The sequence below is a fragment of the Canis lupus genome, chromosome 20 (genome assembly GCF_003254725.2).
Source record: "Canis lupus dingo isolate Sandy chromosome 20, ASM325472v2, whole genome shotgun sequence".
Taxonomy (NCBI): Eukaryota; Metazoa; Chordata; class Mammalia; order Carnivora; family Canidae; genus Canis; species Canis lupus.
This window is the reverse complement of record NC_064262.1, coordinates 43,264,680-43,287,234: the sequence shown is the minus strand read 5'-3', so window position 1 is coordinate 43,287,234 and position 22,555 is coordinate 43,264,680. Positions and strand designations below refer to the sequence as shown.

General features: G+C 40.6%; 1 protein-coding gene across 9 annotated transcripts in view; it reads left to right on the top strand.

Moving 5' to 3' along the window:
• LARS2 (leucyl-tRNA synthetase 2, mitochondrial) overlaps positions 1-22,555 on the top strand; it is a 189,139-nt gene that overhangs the window by 58,756 nt on the left and 107,828 nt on the right. For 8 of the 9 annotated variants that reach the window (XM_025458240.3, XM_025458241.3, XM_035702736.2 and 5 more), the window contains one exon: positions 1,993-2,053. In XM_025458240.3, the coding sequence (XP_025314025.1) occupies positions 1,993-2,053 (61 nt within the window). Of the gene's footprint in view, positions 1-1,992; positions 2,054-8,942; positions 9,141-22,555 lie in introns of those variants that run through there. The other variant, XM_025458246.3, reaches the window with a different exon arrangement.

The following is a 22,555-nucleotide window of genomic DNA, read 5'->3' as shown; positions in this document are numbered from 1 at the left end:
TCATTTTGATGCTTTGTTGTTATAAAGTTATTCTTCCCCTGGGTATTTGCATTTGGAAGGGAAAAGAAGGACAGGGTTGCATTTGTTAAATTTCTATAGTGTTTCTCATCCGCTTGACCACAATGTGGGCTATATCCAAATTCCACATTGTAATTTTCTCGGAAAATTCTGTTAATGTTTGCCTTCACCATTCTAGAACAATGGAAACTTAGACATTCAATGTAGAAATATATGGCCAGTGTATTTTGAATATGGCCTTCTCCAAGGGGGACACATCCCCAATTCCACCTGTGCCTCAGGCTTCCATGTACATGTGGGCCAGCAGTGCCCATCTCTCACACCAGAACCCAGCGGAATGTTCTGGGCTCACTCTGCCAGCCTCTTTCACAAAGATCTGGGGGCCTTTCCCCACTCCATGCCTCAAGAGATCTAGAAGGGCAATTCCAGGGCCTATCTCAATTGTCTTTGACCTCCCTTTGCTTTATTTTGCCCGAGGCTACTTTGTAGAATCATCCATTGTACCATTCACTTCCCTTTTTTTCTCCTAACCCCTAGTTACCACTTTCTCAGTTATGGTTAATTTTCGATTACATGGGAGTAATGAAAAAAGACAGAAAAGATATTCAAATAAAGTGGACCAAAGATGGCACAAAATTGATGTAAAGCTAGATGGAGGATTAGCAAACTAGGCCCCATGGGCCATATTCGGCTCTGCCTGATTTTGTAAATAAAGGTTTATTGGAACACAGTCATACCCATTTGTTTACATATTGCCCATGGCTGCTTTCATGATACAGGGGCAGAGTCGAGTAGCTGTGATAAACCATATGGCTCACAAAGCTGAAAACATTTACCATCTGGCCCTTTGCAGAAGTTTGCCAACCCCTCCACAGAAAAAATAGTGGTTAAGAAGATGGCCCCTGAATCAGGCCACCTTAGTGCAAATCCTGCTTTCTTGGTAGCTAATCACCTTGAGGAAACTACTTAACGTCTCTGTGCTTCAGTTTATTTGTCCGTAAAAGAGGGATAGTCCATCTTAGTTGGCTGCTATAACACAAATGCCATAGTCTGGGTAGCTTATAAACAACAAACATTTCTTTCTCATAGTTCTAGAGCCTGGGAAGTCCAAGACCAAGGCACCTGCAGATTTGGTATCTGGAGAGGAGCCCCTTCCTGGTTCACAGGTGGCCATCTTCTCTGTGTCCCTACATGGCAGAGGGGCAGGGAAGCTCTCTGGAGTCTCTTTCATAAAGGCACTGCTCCCATTCAAGAGGGCTTCCCCCACATGATCTTGTCACCTTCCAAAGTCCTCACTTCTAAATACCATCACTTTGGAAATTAGGTTTCAACATACAAACTCTGGGGGGGACACAAACATTGTCCATAGTAGGCACTTTTCTGCAAAATGTCTAGCACGAAGCCTGGACGAAAATAAACTATTGTTGGCTAAGCAGAGATTACCAAGGGGAAAAAAAAACATATTCCCTTATTTCATTTCATAATAAAGTTGATTAATTTGCTTTTCTCCCCCTATCTCAATTATTGGATAGTTTTAGATTTTAGGTTTTGACCGATAAACCCGAAAGCGGGTTTCTTTTGGATTCCCACAATTTGTACATTAGGGTTTTTTTCTTCAGCTGATTTTAAACTTGTAAATGCTTAGCTTAAATTTGCATGGAATACAGACATAGGGATGGGCCAGGAGTGCACATACCACAGGGGTTGCCTATCACAGCCAGAGGAAGAGCCAGTCCCCAGGGCCAAAGACCACTGTAGTTTCTAGTAGATTCTGGATGAATCCAAATAGATATCTTCTAATACACTGATATTTTCGTTGAGTCTTACTGATTAATCTTTTTTCCCCAGGGCAAAACAACATTGGAAGCCCTTTTGAATAACTTAGATTTTTACTTTCCCTTCATATCCTCAAAGTGTTGATTGTCTGTGGCTTCTGTCTTCTGAAAACCAAACTTTCTTCCCTCCATTTCACAGTAATATTGAACACATGAGGAAGCAGCTTGATCGACTGGGCCTGTGTTTCAGCTGGGATAGGGTAAGTCAGCCCTTTATCCTGGAAAGTTTTCCTTTTTATGAAGGTCGCCCTTCCATGGGGAACCATGTGCACTTACTTCACATTTCTCCTCTTTGGGTTGGGAGAAGGGGAGGGAGAGATGGGAAGGATCAGCATTCCACAAATGAAAAAGTATTCCCAGAGGACAGTCTGCCTGCCGACAAGTCATTTTCTGTAGGATTAAGTGAAGAGAGTTAACTTCTTATTTAACTCCATAGCTGGCTAGAATTTATGGGTATCAAAAGCCTCACACAAATGGATTTTTCCTCTTTGCAATATTTTAAAAAGACTAGTGGAATCTATATTAACGTGATTAATTATCAGCCTCTCTGGTTTTTTGGGGTGAATAGGTGTTGAGTTGACTGACCATTTATTTATCTGCATTCCAAGTTCCAAATTGGGTCTGATAACAGCCCATAATGATTATGTCACAAATAGCATTTTGGTGTAAAATACTTTTGAGCTGTGTATTAAGTCAGTGGAGAATCCTAGACATGGGAGGAGTTCATGAATACCACCTGGGTGTTAGGAACACTCAGGTAACTGGGAACTGAGCCCTTGCACACTGTGGCTGAAGGCCCACCCCCTTAGACACTGGTGGCCTGTTTGGTAAGAGAGACCCTTCTAGGGCAGGCCCGGTGGCCCAGCAGTTTAGTGCCGCCTTTGGCCGGGGTCGTGATCCTGGAGACCCGGTATCGAGTCCCACATTGGGCTCCCTGTGTGGAGCCTGCTTCTCCCTCTGCCTCTGCCTCTCCACCCCTGCCCCCTTGTGTGTCTCTATGAATGAATGAATGAATGAATGAATGAATGAATAAATTAAATAAATAAATAAATTAATAAATAAATAAATAAATAAATAAATAAATAAATAAATAAATAAAAGAGGGACCCTTCTAGTGTCATGAACCCTTCTAGCATCCCTATGTTCCACAAAATGATTGAGGTTTTCTTTACTGGGCCTGTCAAGTTCAAGTTCACATCCTCTTCCTCATGAGAAGCACCTGGAACAAATCCAAAAACAATCTTTTCCTCCTCCTCCAGCAATTTCTTAGATAATTGAGATTTGTTGAATACAGTGAGAAAAAGCAAACACATCCGAACAGTCCTTTTTGTTTGTTTTTTGGTAGCTTCCTTAGATAAGGTCACGAGTTGAATTAAGTTCTAATTGTACCACCGATGCCATTTTTACCACTGACTTGATTTGCAGGGTCACCTCAGTTGTTCATTTGGTGAAGGGGTGAAAAAGTCCTGGTGCCCCGGTCACATTGTCCCAGGATGTCAGCCGGGAATTACTGATGAAATGCAGTCTGTTGCAGAGAGAGCTGAATACTGCCCATAGCTCTCCAGAGCTGAGATTCTAGGTTCCCTGAGGGCAGAGATGGACTTGTTAACCCTCTAGTCCTGCATAGGAACATCAGCCATAAATGGCTCAAAATATTAGCGGCTAATTTTCCTGATTATTTTAGAAAATTAGAAAGTACAGAAAAAATCTAAAGAGTGTAAGTCAGTGCAGCTAATTTAACATCCCGGTATAGTTCTTTGTATCTTTTATTCTGGAATTATAAACATCTATGTAATTTACTTTTGCAGAGTTAAATCCATAATGCACATTTTTATCTTTTTTTTACACCTACCATCCATGAACATTTTCTCATTTTATTAAATATTCTTTGAAAAACTGACTTTATAGAGGTATAGTTTTCTATCTTATGACTATATTATAATTTATGTAACTTCTTATTACCATACATTTAGATAGATTTTAATGTTTCTCTTATAAATATGGGTTCTCAATCCCTTCTGTGCAAATCTAAAGTCCAGAAAGCTCTAAAAACTAAAAAAAAGTTTTTTAACTCATTTGACTGCAAAACCTGAACTGATATTTATCTCACTTAGAATGAGTATTCATATATTTTTCTGTATATATAATAATATAATTGATTACTGGGTACTCTCCTAGACTTTGTTGGATAAATATGCTCTTGCTTTTTGATATCCAAAGAAGGTCTTAATTCTGAGGCACATTTGACTGCAAGCATTTCAGGAAAGAGATTTTGAACCTATTGTGCGATGTTGTAGATAAATATGCCCCTGCTGCTACAACTCTAATAGTTACAGAGCACTTACCATGGGCTAGGCATGCATAATTATTTCTTTGGGTCCCTAGTAAGCTCTAAAATGAAAATACTGGGGCACTTGGGTGGTTCAGTGGTTGAGTGTCTGCCTTTGGCTCAGGCTGTGATCCCAGGGTCCTGGGATCGAGTCCCACCCACATCAGGCTCCCTACAGGGAGCCTGCTTCTCCCTCTGCCTACATCTCTGCCTCTCTCTGAGTGTCTCTCATGAATAATGAAATACAATCTTTAAAAAATGAAATGAAGATAAATTTATTACCATGATTTTATTGCTGGTTACTCAAGCAGTAGGGCTTGGCTAATCCCCTGGCCAATTTGACTGCTGTGTTCATCTCCCACTTTTGGGGCACAAATCTTGGTAAACATGTTCTATTATTTCTTTAATGTGAACTCTCAAAAAAGCCATGAACAAGTTTAAGGCTTATATAGATAGGTACTTGAAGGAAACTTAATTTGGCTTGTGGTATTTGAAAGTTTGAAGACCATTTATCTCTCAAGTTATTAGATGTTTTCATCTGTATTTCTTTCATTATTCATGATAGTGAGGTTTCATTTTGTTTTGTTTTTCATGTGTTAAATGGATGTTTGAATTTAGGGTGTGTGTGTGTATGATCTAATCCTGTCTTTTGCCTGCATAGGCAAGGAGTATTTGTTCTTTTCCTTTTTCTTCCTTTTTTTTTTTTTTTAAGACTTTATTTATTTATTTATTTATTTGAACAATAGACAGGGAGAGAGAGAGCACCAGCAGAAGGGGCAGAGGGAGAGGGAAAGAGAGAATCTCAAGCAGACTCTGTGCTGAGCCCAGAGCTCAGTGTGGAGCCAGATCTCATGACTCTGGGATTATGACCTGAGCAGAAATGAAGAGTCAGACACTTAACCAGCTGGCGCCCCTGTCCTTTTCTTAATAATATTTTTTTATAGATATGTTTCCTCAGTTTGTCATTTGCCATGCATTTTGTTTATAGTGAGGTTATTAGCATACAAATATGTACTTGGAAAGACCTTCTTTGAGATAGATACATTCATATCTTCTCAGTCTTTTATGGTTTAAGTTTTACATTGAACTCAACTGGAATTATTTTAGTATAGAAGATAAAGAATGACTTTTTCTAAATAACCAATTGTTTCTGTTTTTATTTTTATTTTTATTTTTTTATTTTTATTTTTTTTGTTTTTATTTTTAAATGGTCCTTTTCTCATTGATTTAAAGGGCTACCTTAAATATAACTTAGTTCTTTTATGCTATTATACTACTAAAGCTCTGTTTCTGATCATTTGATCCATTTGTGATATTATTACTCCCATATTTTAATTATAGTTGCTTTATGATTGGTTTTAATGCTAATACCTGGTAGTCTACAGAGGCTCCCTCTTATTGTCTGATGTGACAGTGTGTCCCTGTTGTCTTGTTTCTTTGATGTGTTTTGTCCACTTTTTTTTAAAACTTTTAGCCCTTATCTGTCAAATTCTTTTGTTACATCACTTGTAGACTCAGTTAAAACATAGTTTTAGATGTCTTTTTTTTTAAAGATTTATTTATTTATTTATTTATTTATTTATTTATTTATTTATTTATTTATGATAGACATAGAGAGAGAGATTGAGAGAGAGAGGCAGAGACACAGGAGGAGGGAGAAATAGGCTCCATGCTGGGAGCCCGACGTGGGACTCGATCCCGGGACTCCAGGATCGCGCCCTGGGCCAAAGGCAGGCGCTAAACTGCTGAGCCACCCAGGGATCCCTAGATATCTTTTTTTTTTAATGGGTGTCTTACAGTTAGAATTTTCTCTTTTTTTCCTCTAGAGATTAAAAAAAATTGTTTTTTTATTCTGCTAAAAGATAGCTTTAAGTGTTTTTCTTTAGTGTTTAGTATCAACATACCAAATAAAACCAGGTATTTTTTGCTTGCTGTGTGCAATAAGGAACTTGAGAGGCAGTGACACTTCCACTTTATACAACCTATTTTTCTAGGGTTTTTTTTTTTTTTTGATAAGAGTTTTTTCTTTTTCTTTTTTTTTTTTTTTTAAGATTTATTTATTTATTTGAGGGGGAGAGAGAGAGAGAGAGAGAAGGAGAACATGACTGGGGGAGAGGCAGAGAGAGAGGGAGAAGCAGACTCTCCACTGAGCAGGGACCCAACATGGGGCTTGATCTCAGGACCTGAATCAAAACCAAGAGTCGGATGCTTAACTGACTGAGCCACCCAAGCACCCTTGGTAGGAGTTTTTAGGCCTAATTTATTCTTTATATTATACCTTTTCTGTTCATGTATTATTTCTTAAACATTATGTTTGGTATTTGCTGCTAGTTTTTAAATCACATCCAATTATTCAAATTGAAGTCTCCTTAACTGGTTTAATGCTCATCAGTAGAGCTTTTTAGAGCTTATGTCTGCCCATTTAAAAAAATCTGACTCTTGCTTTTTGTGACATCATATGTTGTCTTCATAATGGAGAATGACTGTCCTTTGCTTTCATGTGTGAACAGCAATTTGCTGAGGTATGGAATTCTTTCTTTCAGATTTCTGTAGTAGACCTTGATGCTTGGCCGACCGTTTTTTTTAAATAATTATAGAATTACAGGGGGTTGCCAGACAGTACAGAGAGATCCTAGGTACCCTTCACCCAGCTTCCCCCCAGTGATAACATTTGATAGAACTACTATATGATAAAATAGCAAAGCAGGAAATTGACACTGGTATGAAACTATTAACTAGAGTATGAATCTCATTCAGATTTCATCATTTTTACATGTAGTCACTGGGGTCTGTTCAGTAGTATTCGTTCTGTGCAGCTTAATTCCATGTGGAATTTATGTAACCACCAGCCTCTGACCCTCTGACCTTTGGTGGGGAAGTCTGAGACCAACCCAGAGGTTTGTTCATACATGCAGTAATCTTATACCCCCCCCATTTGATGCTTGTCAGATTCATCCTATCTCTGCCCCCACCGCTTCCAGTTTTCATCAGAGCATATTCCTGTGTCACTCCTTCAACTTAAATTTTGGGTGCTCAAGGACTCCTTTCGATCTGTAGTTGTGGGCCTTTTCCTGTGACAGTGTTATGGGCTCTGGTTTTCAAGAACTGTACACCCGCTCTGCTTGCTGTCTTCCTTTGTTTTCTCTGTCTCCCTCCTGACCTTGGTCCCTTTGTTCTTCTCTGCCATGTGGAAGAACTTCTCATGTTTGCTTTCCACATCACTGGTCCAGTTTCTATTGAATGAGTGTTGCTTTGTGTGGTTTCTAATGCAGATACTAATTTTGCTATTGTATTTTTAGATTTCATTATTTTCTTTTTACTTATCTCATTCAGTTCCCAGTTTCTTTCTCAAGCTTCTTTATTTTCTTGTTCTTTTACCATCTTATCTCATCTTCACAGACCGTGTATGTTCAGAAATTTTGAGAATATAAGGAGATGCTGTTGAAAACTTATTTTTGCTTCCTGTACTGAGTCTTTTTTACAAGTAGGAGTGCTGCGTTATCCTTGTTTGTTTTGGGATCTTTTCACAGACACCTTGTGGGTTTTCTCCTGTGTTTGCTGAGTGACCTGGACTGGTATATCAAGTTAGAGATCTGTCAGCCTGAGGGGTGGGGGGAGGACGCTCCTTCATCATCTCTGCATTACTAATTCCTTTCTGGGCTTGGGGAATCCACTGTTCCTGGTACATCTTTTTCTTTGGTCAGATTCTCACCCAGGGATGAGTTGTGATGTCACCCATACCCCTGACCGTGACTGCTTGAAGTACCGCTGCACCACCACAGCCACAGGGGTCCACTTTGTGAGCTTTCCATCTGTCCCGTGGCCCAATGTCCCCTCAGGACTTTGCCCTTTCAAGTAAGAGGTAGCAGAGCCCAGCTTCTCAAGAACCCAGCCTGTTCTTAAGGTTGGGAGGTGGTGCACGGTTTGGCTTATGGTATTTTTCTTCAATATGGTTCCATCTGCCAAAATTCCGTGACATTTGTGGCATGTCAGTGACACCTTCTTTTGTTCCCCAGTACTGGTGCAGTCTCCTGTCCCCTGTCTTTATATTCTGTTGGTCATTTTTTTTTTTTTAAGATTTTATGTATTTATTTAAGAGAGAGAGCACGCACACATGAGTGGCAGGCGGCAGGGGGAGTGAGAGGCAGTGGGAGAGGGACAAGCAGTTCCCCCCACTGATCAGGGAGCCCAATGTGGGGCTCAATCCCAGGACCCCGTGATCGTGCCCTGACTTGAAGACAGACGCTTAGCCGACTGAGCCACCCAGACACCCCACACTAGTACTTTTTGATTAAATGTTACAATCTGTTTGGTCATATGGAGTGGCAAAGTCAGGAAGTAGAAGAATAGTTTATTTAATTGGCAAGGCAGACCTGTGCCCTTTGCAAGTGACATTCCTAAAGTCTCATAAAACCTGGCTAATTCAACAGATGGGTAGCTGTCAACAGAATATTTTAAAGATAAGATAGCTCAGAAATGCTTCTTCCCCAGATGGAGAAAGTCAACTTTAAAACCTGGGTCTAGGTCTAATTCTTCCTGCCTCTCCCCAGGTGGGACTCCCATTAGAATTGTCCAGCTCTTGAGCTACATTCTCATCATTCTGACATAAGAGGCTTAATTCTTGGGATTAAAAAAAAATGTGTACACTTCTAGAGTTAAGGCATGTCTGGTGAGCCAGAATGAGAATCAAACGTTGCTGTTAGCACAGTGCTGGGTTTCACTTTTTCAGATGTTACTCCTGAAACAGCTTGTGTCATCTTGAGAAGAGGGAAAGTAAGAAGCCGAAAGCTGAATTTGAATGGCTAAACATGTACTAAGGGAAGAATAAAGAGGAAATGAATTCCAGACTGTGCAGTGAGAGACAGGGATGTGCTTCTTCTGGAGCACTTACTCTGTGGAAGAGTTGGCAGCCTTCCTGCAGAGAAGGCTTGGGCTGCGTTCTACTCTCGTGGGCTCAGGTAACAGCCTCGGCAGTGGTCACCCACTGGTCCTAGGGGATGGCTCTGGGAATTCCTTGTGACAAATGACAGAGTTCACTTTGAAGTTGTTTGATGTGGGCTATGGAGGCGGATGTGTCTCTGGACTTCACGTCCTGCCTGCTTACCAGTGCTCTGGGGCCTGAGCTGGTTCTAGAGCAAGCCTTGGCTGCACATCTTGATTGAAGTAGACTCTGGGGCCTGATTTCTTATCAGGAATTGTCTGCATAATTGTTGTGGGAGCAGTCCCTAGGAGTTACCTCCAAACTGAGACAAGTATAAGAAGGAAGAGAAAGTTCAAACCAGATGAGACTCAAAGTAATTCCTGTGGAATCAGCCAGAGGAGGGCTTTATTATTTGCTTTTGGTGCTTGCTGAGCAATCCCCAAACACATTCATACTCCAGCATAAACTCAAAACAAGACAAAACGGAAACATATTCCAGGACTTGGCATAAACGGTGTTTGGATTAATTTTTTTTATTCTCCTGTACTGGAGCAATCAAGACTTGACTCTCACTGAGTTTCTTTATAGTGGAGATTATAGGAGTTTTAATTTATACTCATTTTCATTGGATTTTTAATTCCTTTGTCTCATTTCCTCCTTGTATTTCTGGGTTCAGTCTTCTGTACATGTTGGTGTCCAGTAATAAGATTGACACTTTTGCCCATCGGTCCCAGTAGGGCCAGGCAAACTCCAGAATAGCTGCCCCCTAAGACAGTCATCCATTGAAACGAATGCAAATGAGCTTCCCCAGCTTCCCGAAGGCAGAAGGCAAGGCTGCACAGCAGGCTGAGAAAGGCATGGAGCGTGGCTATCTTGGAGCTAACACAGGAGGCACATCAGAATTGCACTCTATCAGGACTTTTACTAGGATAGACTTTTGGTGCCTTTGAGCTTCTCCGGGTTTTATCTGGCAGTGCCACATAGCCTCCATGAAGTAGGGGGGGTTGCTGGGGCACCCAAGGTGTCTCCACCACATGCACAGGTCTCTCCGTCTGTCTTGTCTTTCACTGTCCTCTTTTCCGTTCCCTTGTTCACTCTCACTCCTTCCATTGACTCACTTGCTTTCCTTTCCAACTCTCCCTCTCTCTTTTCTTTCTCTTTTCTCTCTCTCTCTGTTTTTTGAATAATTTTTCATTATGGAAAAATTCTAGCTTGCACTCCAAAAAATAGACTGGTATAGAGAACCTCCAAGCACTCATAACCCAGCTTCCACAGTTTGCTGTTTCGTGACCAGTTAGTACTTCATCCCTACCTTCTGCTCTGAATTACTTTGTAGCAGGCATGAGGTCAGATAACTTTATCTGTAAAGAGTTCAGTACGTGTTGCTCGAAGATGAAGGCTTGCTCTTTGCTCCTTTCCCTCTTCACATTCCCATTGTCACAGCTGAAGCAGTGAATGACAGTCCCCTAACATCGAGGAGGAGTACCAGTCATCTTGCAGATTCCGATTCCGCTGGTTGTCTTGTAAAATATCTTTCTCCTGTGCTCCTGCTGGTCTTTGTTTGGCGCTTTCTCCACCCACCCATAGGCGCTTCGTGTTGTTATCATGGTTTTGGAACAGCACCCTCTCTTCGTGCAAAACACACAAGCTCTTTGGACCATACCTTCATGAGTTTACTTCCAAATGCAGCCTGATTTGTATGATTACAAGAGTGAAAATTAATGTTTGCTTCAAGGGCCTTAACCTTGGCATTTTGTTTACATAGAGGACCAGACATCTGATAGGAAAGATTAAACTCCAGGAAGTAATGAGGGCTCAAAGAGAGTAGAAAGATATATTTTTAATGGTTTTTATTTTAGAAGACTTTAAAGAATAGCTTAAAACAAAAAGAACTTGGGGGCAAGCGAGGGCCTGAAAACATGGTTGGGAAGATTCCCGCAGCGAGAGCTGGGAGCCGTGGTTGCCTTGACAACGTGTAACAGGCACTCAGAGTGACTCTCCGAGTCTTCTTTCAAGTTCTTCCAGAGGTGAAACAGTTTGTCTGGCAGAGGCAGAAAATTAACCTTTTTCCGGAGGTTTTCCTTTGGGTGAGAGGGAGAAGGGAATATCTCTATTGGAGCTGAAGTGAATTGGCGGCTCATCCTGTAGTGCTTACCTGTTTACAGGGAGGTTGGTGCTGGTGTTCAAGGGTTGGTATTCAGGACTGTGGTCGTCTGGAGGTTGTGAAACACATGTCTTCATTTTTTTTTAAAGATTTATTTATTTATTCATGAGACACACACACACACACAGAGGCAGAGACACAGGCAGAGGGAGAAGCAGGCTCCATGCAGGGAGCCCGACATGGCATTTGATCCTGGGTCTCCAGGATCACGCCCGGGCTGAAGGTGGCACTAAACCGCTGAGCCACCGGGGCTGCCCAAGCACCTGTCTTCATGAATGCAGAACACATGTGCCTCTGACCTCATACAGGGCAGCGCCAGTCCACTAGTTTTGCATCCACATTTGTCGCTTCAACTAGGATGGCTTTCTTGGACTTGTCAGACCTAACTGATGAAGGAAGTATCCGGAGCCACTCTTGATTTGACTATCCAAGGAAGTTGTTTATTTTTTCCAAAGTCCTCCCCTCCTGGTGGTCATGAGCCCGGTCAGGCCATCTTTGTCAAGGATGCACACTCTGGTTAATGGCAGTGGCATTACCCACTCATCTCAGAGGCCTGGATTTGGGTGATGGGTCTTGTCATTCACATGTGGTGGGCATCATCTATTGCTCCTCTAAGCCTCAGCTTCTCTCCAAGTGAATGTTTCTTATGGTTATTGAAGAGATAACTCTTAGATCACTCTTTAAATGTCTTAGAAAATAAGAGTATAAACCCTTCTGTCCACAGCTGAATCAGACCTCCAGGTCAATCTTGCCCATCAGCCATTGGGACAACCATTGATTAGAATGGCTGCCTGTAGTTGTATGGGGACAATGGGCTTGAAGCATGTTGGGAAGCAATATCTAGAATATCTTGGAGATGAAGTTGTAACTCCATGAAAATGAGGATTACTTAGAAGTGTACTTATACCACTGGTTTTTAAACTTTGTGAGCATCAGAATCACCAAGAGAGCTTGTTAAAGCACAGATTTCTGGGCCTCGCTCCCAGAGTTTCTTATGCAGTATTTCTGTGATTTTGTTTTCCTATTCAGAAAAAAGGATCTTAGGAATGATCATGCTCCTGAACCTTATTAGTTAGGAATCAAAATACAGGCCTACCCTCAATTATTTCTGGTGTAAGCTAGAGCATAAATGAATAATAAAAACAAATTTTGAAAAAGCTGGCAATATTTTTGCAAATACAAGTATTATTTATATAACTTCTTAAATTGTGAGATATTACATATATATAGACTAGAACATAAAACATGTTTGTGTAGTGACCACCTAGGTTACAAAATAAAACTTCACTAGCACCCAAAAACTATTTGTGTGTCCTTTTCTGTGTACAAGTTTGTCTCTCCCCTCTACAAGCGACCACTGTTCTGACATCTGTGATCGTCACTGCCTTATTTCCAGTTTTACCACCTATATATGTCTTTTACACAGTTACATAAATGGACTCATACAGTATGTGTGTGTATGTTTTTTTTTTAATAGTAATCTCTACACCCAACATGTGGTTCAAAATCACGATCCCAAGATCAAGAGTCGTATGCTTTTCTGACCGAGCCAGCCAGGTGCCCTTAGTATGTATTATTTTGTGTCTGGCTTCTTTAACTCAACAGTTTTTTTCTCCAGCAATTTATAAAATGTTTTTGAGCATTTATCTGCCTTCACCTGGGTTCAACCATCACTGACATTTTGCCATATTTGCTTCACAACTTGCAGACATGGTGGCACTTTCCTGTCTTTGAAGACTTAAGATGTCCTCCTACATAACCACAATACCATTTGTCAACTAAAAAAAATTAACAGTAATTCCATGATATTATCTTATATGCAATCCATATGTGAATTTCCTGGTTGTTGCCAGAAAGTCTTTCATACCTATTTTTATCCTAGACACATCTCCTGTATTAGCTTACTGTAAAAATTACCACAGGGGCACGGGGGTGACTCAGTGGTTGAGAATCAACCTTTGGTTCAGGTCATGATCCTGGGGATTTGGGATTGAGTCTCACATCAGGCTCCCCTGAGGGAGCCTGCTCTCCCTCTGCCTATGTCTCTGCTTCTCTCTGTGTGTCTCATAAATAAATAAAATCTTTAAAAAAAAAAATTACCACAAACTTAGCATCTTAAAACAACACGAACTTATTATCTTAGTTTCAGTAAGCTGGAAATTTGGTTGGGCTTTACAGGGTCCTCTGTTTGGGATCTTAAAAAGCCGGCATCACGGTGTCAGCAGAGTTGTGTTCCATGCTGGATGTTGAGAAGAAATCTGCTTCTTGCTTCGTTTGGGGTGTTGGCTGAGTTCAGTTCCTTGGTGCTTGTCCCCCAGGCTCTTGGTTCTTCCAGTCTGCCTGCACTCCTCCTGTGCCCTCTGTGTGGCTTCTCCAGCAATGGTAGTTGGGTCCCTCTCATCTCTCTCATGCCTCCAATCCCTCTGACTTCATCCTTTTGCCATGTCCCTCTGACTCCAGCCAAAGAAAGATCTCTCCTCCTTAACCAGCCCATGTGATGACATTGGGCTCACCTACATAATTTAGCATAATCTCCCTGTTTTACCTACATCTACATAATTCTTCTAGCTTCTAAACTAACATGTTCACGTGTTCAAGGAATTAGGGAGTGGACATTCTACTGCCCACATCCCGACACCAGAGGATACCCACAAATTAAATCTCAATAGATTGTAAAAGATATCATACAAGGTATTTTCTCTGACCACAATGGGATGAAGAGGAAATTAAATAGCACATTCTTAAACAATCAGTGACTCAAATCACAGGGACATTAGGAAATACTTCGAGACAAATGAACAAGGAAACACAACATACCAATACTTCTGGGATGCAGCAAAAGCAGTTCTAAGAGGGACATGTATAATATATGTGCTGACATCAAAATACAAGAAAGATGTCAAATAAACAACCTAACTTCACAATCTAAGGAACTAGAAAAAGGAGGGCAAACTGAATCCAAAGCTAGCACAGGGAGGGAAATAATAAATATTACAGCAGAGATCAATGAAGTAGAGAATAGAAAAACAGTAGAGAAAACAAACGAAACCAAAAGTTGGGTCTTAAAAAAGACCAGCAAAACTGACAAACTTTTAGCTAGGATTGACTGACAAAGAAAAAGACTCCCATTACTACTAGTAGTATACTACTAGTAGTATAATGTAGATGAAATAGGTAAATTCCTAGAAACAAAACCTGCCAAAAGGAGATTGGATCAGTCATCAGAAATCTCCAGACAAAGCAAAGTCGTAGCCTGGATGGCTTCACTGCTGGATTCGGCCGGCGCAAGGTACAGAAGAGGCCCAACCACAGGAACCTCTGTCCTGATGGAACCAGAATGGGCCTCTCTTCTGGCTTGATGTTTATCATCCCAGAAGCTCATAAAATCCCATTGTTCAAGAGTTTTTATGGAAGTCCCACCCCTTCTCTTCCTTTCCAGAAGTTGGTGGTTGTGGCTGAAATTCCTAGTCCTCTATTTGTCTTTCTGGTGACCATCCTGAGTCTATCTAGGGTCCGCACCCTAAGTCACCTCAGGTATGCTCAGAAGGACAAAAAAAACCTTTTGAAGGACAAAAAAAGACCCAACTTCTATCAGGAAATTCTAAGGATTTTTGGAGCTTTATGCCAATAATGGGGACAGAAATGTTATACAAATATATTTATTATATCACAGATTTCAATTATGAGATTTTGTTTTATAGCCCAGAATATGACCTGCCTTGGCATCTGTTTTGAGAATGATGTGGATTTGGCTGTTTTGGGGTAGAGTGTTCTATAAATGTCAATTAGGTTCTGTTGGATGTTGAGTTCTAACTCCTATCAGGTTCTGTCATTCATTTTGAGGGAGGTCTTAAAGTCTTCAACTGTAATTGTGGATTTTTTCCAATGTCCTCCCAGTTTTGGCAGTTCCTGCTTCACATATTTTACAGTTCTGCTGTTTGGTGTACATACATTTAGGACTGCTGCATCTTCTTGGTAACAGACCCTTTTATTGTTATGTAATGTTCCTCTCTGTCACTAGTAATTTTCTTTGCTTTGAAGTCTACTTTATGATGTTTTACCTTGTAGTACATGAAATATAAATGAAATATACTGATAATACAGCCACTCTACTTAGTCTCCTTTATCTTACATTAATAAAGCCTTTCTTTCTCTTTTGTTTTATTAGAGTTGGTTGTTTTTGTCTTTGTTTTTTAGTTTCAGAGGTAGAGGTCAGTGATTCATCAGATTTCTTCCTTTCAGCTAATTTTTACATGGTATATCTTTTTAATCCTTTTATATTTCAACCTACTTACATCATTATATTTGAAGGGAATTTTTTTCAAAACAGAATATAGTTGGTTCATTTTTTAAAATCAATTTTGCCAAACTCTGCCTATTAATTGATATATTTGCACCATTTACATTTGATGTAATTATTGATATGTTGTGGCTAAATTCTGACATTTTAACTTATTTTCTAGTTTCTTTTATTTTTTTTGCTTCTCTGTTTTCTTTTTCTGCCTTGCTATGAATTACTTGAGTGATTTTTAGAGTTCCATTTAGATTAATCTATACTTTTTTGTTTTTAGTGTGTTGTATAGCTTCTTTAGTTTTTGCTTTAGGTATTATATTACATATATAATGTATCAATGACCATTGGTATGGTCATTTTACCAGTTTGAATGAAATGTAGGAACCTTTACATTCTTTTACTCTTTTCCATCTGTAATATATTCAGAAAACTCGGGAAAAAGAAAGGCTACTGTATTTACCTATATTTTTGCTTCTTTGTTTTTTTTTTTTTTTCATTCCTGATGTTTCAAGATTCCCTTTGGGGGCACCTGGATAGCTCAGTCCATTGGGTGTCTGACTCTTGACTGTAGCTCAGGTCTTGATCTCTGGGTTGTAAGTTCAAACCATGCATTGGGCTCCATGGTGGGCATGGAGCCTCCTTTAAACAAAAAAAAGTTTCCCTTTCTTATCTTTCTTATCATTTTCCTTCTATGTAAAGAACTTCCTTTAGCCATTCTTTAAGGTAGTTTTGCTCATGACAGATTCTCTTGGTTTTTCTTAATCTGAGAGTCTTGATTTCTGCTTCATTGAAGAATACTTTCACTGGATAGCCAATTGTGGGTTGACAGTCCTTTTCTTTCAGTACTTGAAAAACATGCCACTTCTTTTTGGCCTTTATGGTTTCAGGTGAGAAATCTGCTGTCTTTTGAATTTTCTCCTTATGCATTGTTTCCTGTACATCCTGTAATGCATTGTTTCTGTCTGTCTGCTTTTAAGGTTTTCTTCTTCATCTTTTGTTCTTAGACATTTGATTATGATTTGTTTTGGAGTGGATCTCTCTGGATTTATCTTGTTTAGAGTTTTACTCCGTTTCTTGAATATGGAGGTTTATGTTTTTCCAAATTTGAGAAAATCTTGACCATTATTTCCTAAAATACCTTTTCTGTTCCATTCTTTTTCTTCTTCATTTATGAAACGTCAATGACTTGAACGTTAGATCTTTTGTCATCATCCCAGGTGTCCCATCATCCCATCTGTTCATTTTTCTCCAGTCTGTTTTCTCTCTTCTATTCAGTTTAGATAAATTCTGTTGTGCTGTCTTCAAGTTCATTGATTCTTTCCTCTGCCCCCCTCCATTCTGGTGATGAGCCTATCCTTTGAGCTTTTTATTTCAGTTATTTTATTTTCTAGTTCTAAAATTTCCATTTAGTTCTCGTTATAACTTTTCTTTGTAAAGACTTTGGGTTTTTTTTTTTTTTTCATTTGTTTCAAGTGTGTTTATAATTTCCTATTGAAACTTTCTTATAATGGCTGCTTTAAAATCCTAGTCAGATAATTTTGGCAGTCTAGTCATTATGGTGTTGGTACATGCCAATTGTATTTCTTTCTTAAAGATTTTATTTATTCATGATAGACATAGAGAGAGAGAGGCAGAGACACAGGCAGAGGGAGAAGCAGGCTCCATGCCAGGAGCCTGACATGGGACTCGATCCTGGGACTCCAGGATCGCACCCTGGGCCAAAGGCAGGCGCCAAACCACTGAGCCACCCAGGGATCCCCCCAATTGTATTTTCTTACTCAGTTTGAGATCCTCCTGGTTCTTGGTATGACTAACGATTTTTTTTTTTTTTATTGAAATGTGGACATTTGGAGGAATTCTTTTAAGACTCTGGATCTTATTTAAACCTTGTATATTAGCAGGGATTCCCTGGTACTGCTCCAGTGGATAAAAGGGGAGCACTGCCTCTATACTTCTAGGTAGATGTGGAAGTCTAGAATCTCCAGATGTCCACCATCAGCACCCTGGGAATGGAGAACCTCCTTGTTACAGCTGGGCAAGGGTAGGATAGAGGCTCCCCACTAGGCCCCTGCTGATATTACCCTAATTGGGAAAGAGGACATTGTTACTGTCCCCATGAGGATGCCACTGACACCATAGGGGATGGCCCTGTTACCACTGAGCAGGGACGGACTTCCTGACTCCTCTACCACTCCCATCAAGGAAAGGGAGGGGCACTTCATTACTGCTGGTTGGGGTAGTTCAGATATACCCTGTGGTCTCCACTATCACTGCCAAGGAGAAATGTTCATTAATGCCCAGTAAGGGTAGAAATTCTGGTTCTCTACTAACTTCCTCTGACACTGCCCTGGTGCAGAGTTTGAGCTGCCTGGCTATAGCCAGCCAAAGTTGTAAGTCTAGGGTCTCCCACTAAGCCTTTGCTGGTGGGAGTGGGCTGCCATTTTTTTTGTGATCCTGGGCAGAATAGAGCAGCTGTCTAGGTTTCCTTTCTTGCTAGGTTGTCCCTTCCCTAGTATTCGGGCTAGAGCAAGCAGGCTTTTCTTTTTTCTTTTTCTTTTTTTAAATTTTTAATTCTAAAAAATTTTGGTCTGTACTCCTTGACATTTCTGGGTTACTGGCTTAGTTAGCTGCCATTTCGGGACTTAGAGATATCAGGAAAATCCATGGAACTTACCAATGCGTCATTCCTTAGGTGCTAAGGTCTTTAACTGCTCCGCCTTCTCTTTTTCATTTTTCAGAGTCTTAAGTTTGTTTTACACACGGAATAACTAGGGTTTTTAGTTTTACCTAGTGAAAAGAATAGGGGAAAGTATATCTATGCCATCTTCTTCTAGGAAGAAGATATTTTTAAAACTCCCCCTACCTCCTGTGAGATTCTGATCTGTGCTTCCCTGCCCCTTGCCCTTCCCTTAAAAATCACTGAACAAAAAGATATCCAAAATAATTTTCTATACTTTTTTCCCCAGTTTATAGTTTTATCTATTGGTCTGTGTCACATGTGACAGGTTTCAAGCTGTGACAGGTTTCTACTACTCATTGCTTACGGCACTTGCAGGCAGCAGAACAGCTCATTTTGCACACTGCTGTCACTGTTTTTGCATCCATGGAACTGATGAATTGATATTTCCTCTTCCTCTGGATCCATGCCCATGTCTAACAAATAGCCTTCATATTATTCAGGAAACCTGGAGAACTCATGTCTCAAAATACCTTTCAGAGGACTCTGTCCTGCTAATCCCGAAATTTTCAAAAATGTTGCAGATAAAATTAACATTCTTTTGTCCCAGAAAAATGGGACAATTGTAGGAGAGCAGGTTTGGCTCGGACAGTTGAAATACTGGCATCCGCCCAAGTAGACTGATAACAAATTGCAATTCAAACCCATTAGTCTCATCTGTCGTTTAATGGAAGGTTTTCTGTTCCCAACTGTCTAGTTAGAAAAGCTGTCTGTATTGTTAGACGGCCGTGATGAAACCCTTGTCAGCTGGCAGAGAACAATTACCAAGAAATTAAGCAAATTGTTGCTTCTCATCCGATTATGGATGAGATGTCGGAGTCTTGTGTAGTTTGTAGCAGGAGATAGCTTTCAGGTTCCCTAAAAATGATAGTGCTCAGAGTATAATGGTCAAGAAAATAGCAAGAAGAGAAACTCACCAATCAAGCTGATTTCAGTTGAAAGACAATGTGAGCTGTCTTAAAACTGCAAAGACCATGATTCCCTTCCATTAATACTCATTCTCTAAATTGGCCTCAAGAACATGTAGAACATAAGCCTTTCAAATTACGTGAGAATCTAGCCGTAGCCCTAGATTTGAAAAACAAGACCTTCAAGAATAAAATGCATGCTGTATAAAAGCACAGTGCCTAGCATTTGTCATTTTCAATTTTCATGAAATGCTCATTTTCAGTCTAAAGTTAGACTCGAGATAAAGGAACATAATTACATAAAAATGAGCTCTTAGACAAATGTTAGGGTCATGATTAATTAATTACCCTGATATTAACACCTGTTCCCTCCACTCTACACAAAAGAGGAGAACAGGGAAGGTAAAGGAGGCCAGAGGCAGAAGCTTGGCAAAGATAGAATCTAACAGATGGTTGAAGGAAGAGAGATACAAAGAAGTAGCCAGTAAGGCTGAGAAGCCTAGGCTTTGGGAGCCTTAGGAAATAACAGTCTGGGAAGGAGGAAACAGTGGCCATGTGGTCTAGGATGGGAACCCCTGGCCAGGCCTGTAGGCGACTCCTGGCCTTTCCCTGTTGATGGGAAAGGTGCAAATGAGGTAAAATGAAGCAACCTAGTGGCAGGGGCAGGTGCCAGGCCTGGACTGCTCGGGAGTTGGGGTGGATGGTGGATTGTCTCTCTTTCCCCCTCAGATAAATGTGACTGCGTGGTCAGGGCTGGGGATGATAATTCAGAGGAACTTTGCATAAAGAAGGACAAACCATGAGATGGTCCACTATAGGTAGCCTTAATCTTCTTAGTGATGGAGGAGCAGTCCTCCCCAAGCCACCAACTAGTGCTCATAATGTAGCTGGTACCCAGTAAATGTCTTTGGAGCGATTCAGTAAGTGAATGAGCAAAGAGAACCTTGACTGGGGTGGAAAATCTATCCTTTCTGCTCTCACGTACCACCATTTTCTCTCCTTTGCTCAAGCCGATTAGTGAGTCCCCCAGGATGAGAACTGGGTAGTAGACCCTCAGTGAATGTTTTCTCCTGGGGATCCCATGGGAAAAAAACAAAATTCAGAACCAGCTTTATACCAGGGAGCTGAGAAACTGATCTCAGTGAATTTCTTTTTTAAATTATCATTTGTTACTAACATTGTAGAAGTGGCTAATGGAAGTAAACGTGTTTCCTTTTTTTGCTTTTGGAAGTTTGGAGATTCTGCATACAGAAGTCTTAGAGCACTTAGTGTGGTATGAATTTGGGCAGTATTTCTCTTGTGAACCCATATTTGACAAAATTTAGTACAAATAAGCTAGATTGTGGTTCTGAGAAGAAACATACCACTTTTTAAGAAAGCCTGCATGTTTAAGAAATAGCAAGGGCTCTGTCTCAAGACTTTTTTGGGTTTTTTTTTTTCTTTTTTAAGATTCTGACACTTGACTACCTGAATTTTGATATATTTGTTGTTTTAATGAAGATTCATTGAGTACCTGCTGTGCATCTATACTGAGCCAGACAAGCTGACCCTCTTCAGATAACCTTGATCCTTATAGCAGTTTCCAGATGAAGAAAGTGAGCCTTAGGGAGGTGAGACCTTTGTTCAGGGTCACCAGCGAGTCCATAGCAGATCCATGAGCAGAATCCAGTGCTCAGACCCTGGTCTTTAGCCTGCCAACCAACCCTATGCTCCTGCCATCCGCCGCCCTCCACCTGCCATCAGGGGCTGACAGCCTGTCTTGGAAGGTGAACAAATCTTGGGGACTTGAATCACAGAAGCAAAAAAGTCTGTGTTAGGTCCTAAAAGAGGGGTATGTGCTTGACATTTCAGATGGAGTCAGGCAGGAGCATGGAGCACTAGGCCTCCCTGTCATTCCCCCGTGGCCTGGGCAGCAGACCAGTTGTCTGCCCATGCTGTGGAGAGGGAAGCTTGGTGATGCGGGGTTACCCTGGGGGCTCCACCTTCTCATCTGCATGCTGAACATTTGCCAAGTGTATTACCCACATTTTTTTCATTTAGTCATTGTGTCCATCCCAGGACTTGGTCCAATTAGTGACCCCTTTTACCAACGTATTGGTTATCTCTTGCTGCATAACAAGCTGTCCCCAAACTTAGTGGCTTCACAGTTTCTGTGGATCAGAATCTAGGCATGGCTCCCCTGGGTGCCCTGGCACAGGGTCCCTCGTAAGGCTGTCACCACAGTGGAAGTCTCGTCAAGAACTGTAAAACTATGGGCTAATTTCAAGTAATAGTCATTCTATGAAATCAGTGACGTTTAGAAAAGCCGTTTATAATTTTAAGAGAATCACCCATGCTCAGTGTCATCCTGAGGCAACCCAGTGTGTGTTTATATGTTGCCCCTTTTCTCCCTGACATTCTTTTTATATTTTCATTATATAACTGAAACCATAAAGTATATTCAATTTTGTATCAAATATCATATTCCCATGTCATTAAACATTATACAGTGTTTATGTAAGTAAAGGATATAGTATTTAAGCCATTTCATTCGTTCTAGCATTAGTGCACATCATGCAAATATTCAATGGAAAGACAGCTGTGTAAACCTTTATAATACAAGTTTAAGTGTATGTTATATGTGTTTGGTTCACACAGCACACCCTGCTTTGAAAACACTTGGCATCACGTCTTATAAAAGTCAAGCTGACTTTGAGAGGAGGAAATCATTTGCAGAGGTGCAGATCCCGAGTCACTCTGACCCACATTTGGATCCTAATTTTGCCTCTGACTAGCCATGCAAATTTGAACAAGTTATCTCGAGTCTTGTTTTCTGATCTGTAAAATGATGATTTATTCATTCAACAGCCATTCACTAAACATCCGTGGTACCAGGTAGTGTTCTAGGCACTTGGAATACATCAGTGGGAGGAAAAAAGACAAAACTCTTTTACAGAGGAACCTTGAAATGAGTACACTAGGAGTGGGGAGAGAAGAGGAGACAAAGATTGGCAAATTATTATTAAACATAATAAATAACTGAATAATAAAGTACACTAGAAGAATATAAGTGCTATGGAAAGGAAAAAAGGTAGAACAGGGCAAGGGCAGGTGGGAGGATCAGGCGGTGAATTGCAGTTTCAAACCGGGAGCTCAAGCCCACATTTGATAACCAGAGTAACTGACTCCTGGGATCATACTAAGAGCTAAATGAGATGCTTCTAAGTAGCCGAAACCGAGTCCAGCACTGCTCAGGGCTTGGGAAATGTTCACTGTTACTATGTCTGCTGCTGTTGTTTTTGCTCAAAGCATATTCACCCCGGTATTCCTTTATGGAGGAGTGTTCTGGCTCCTTCCTTCTGCTTGATTT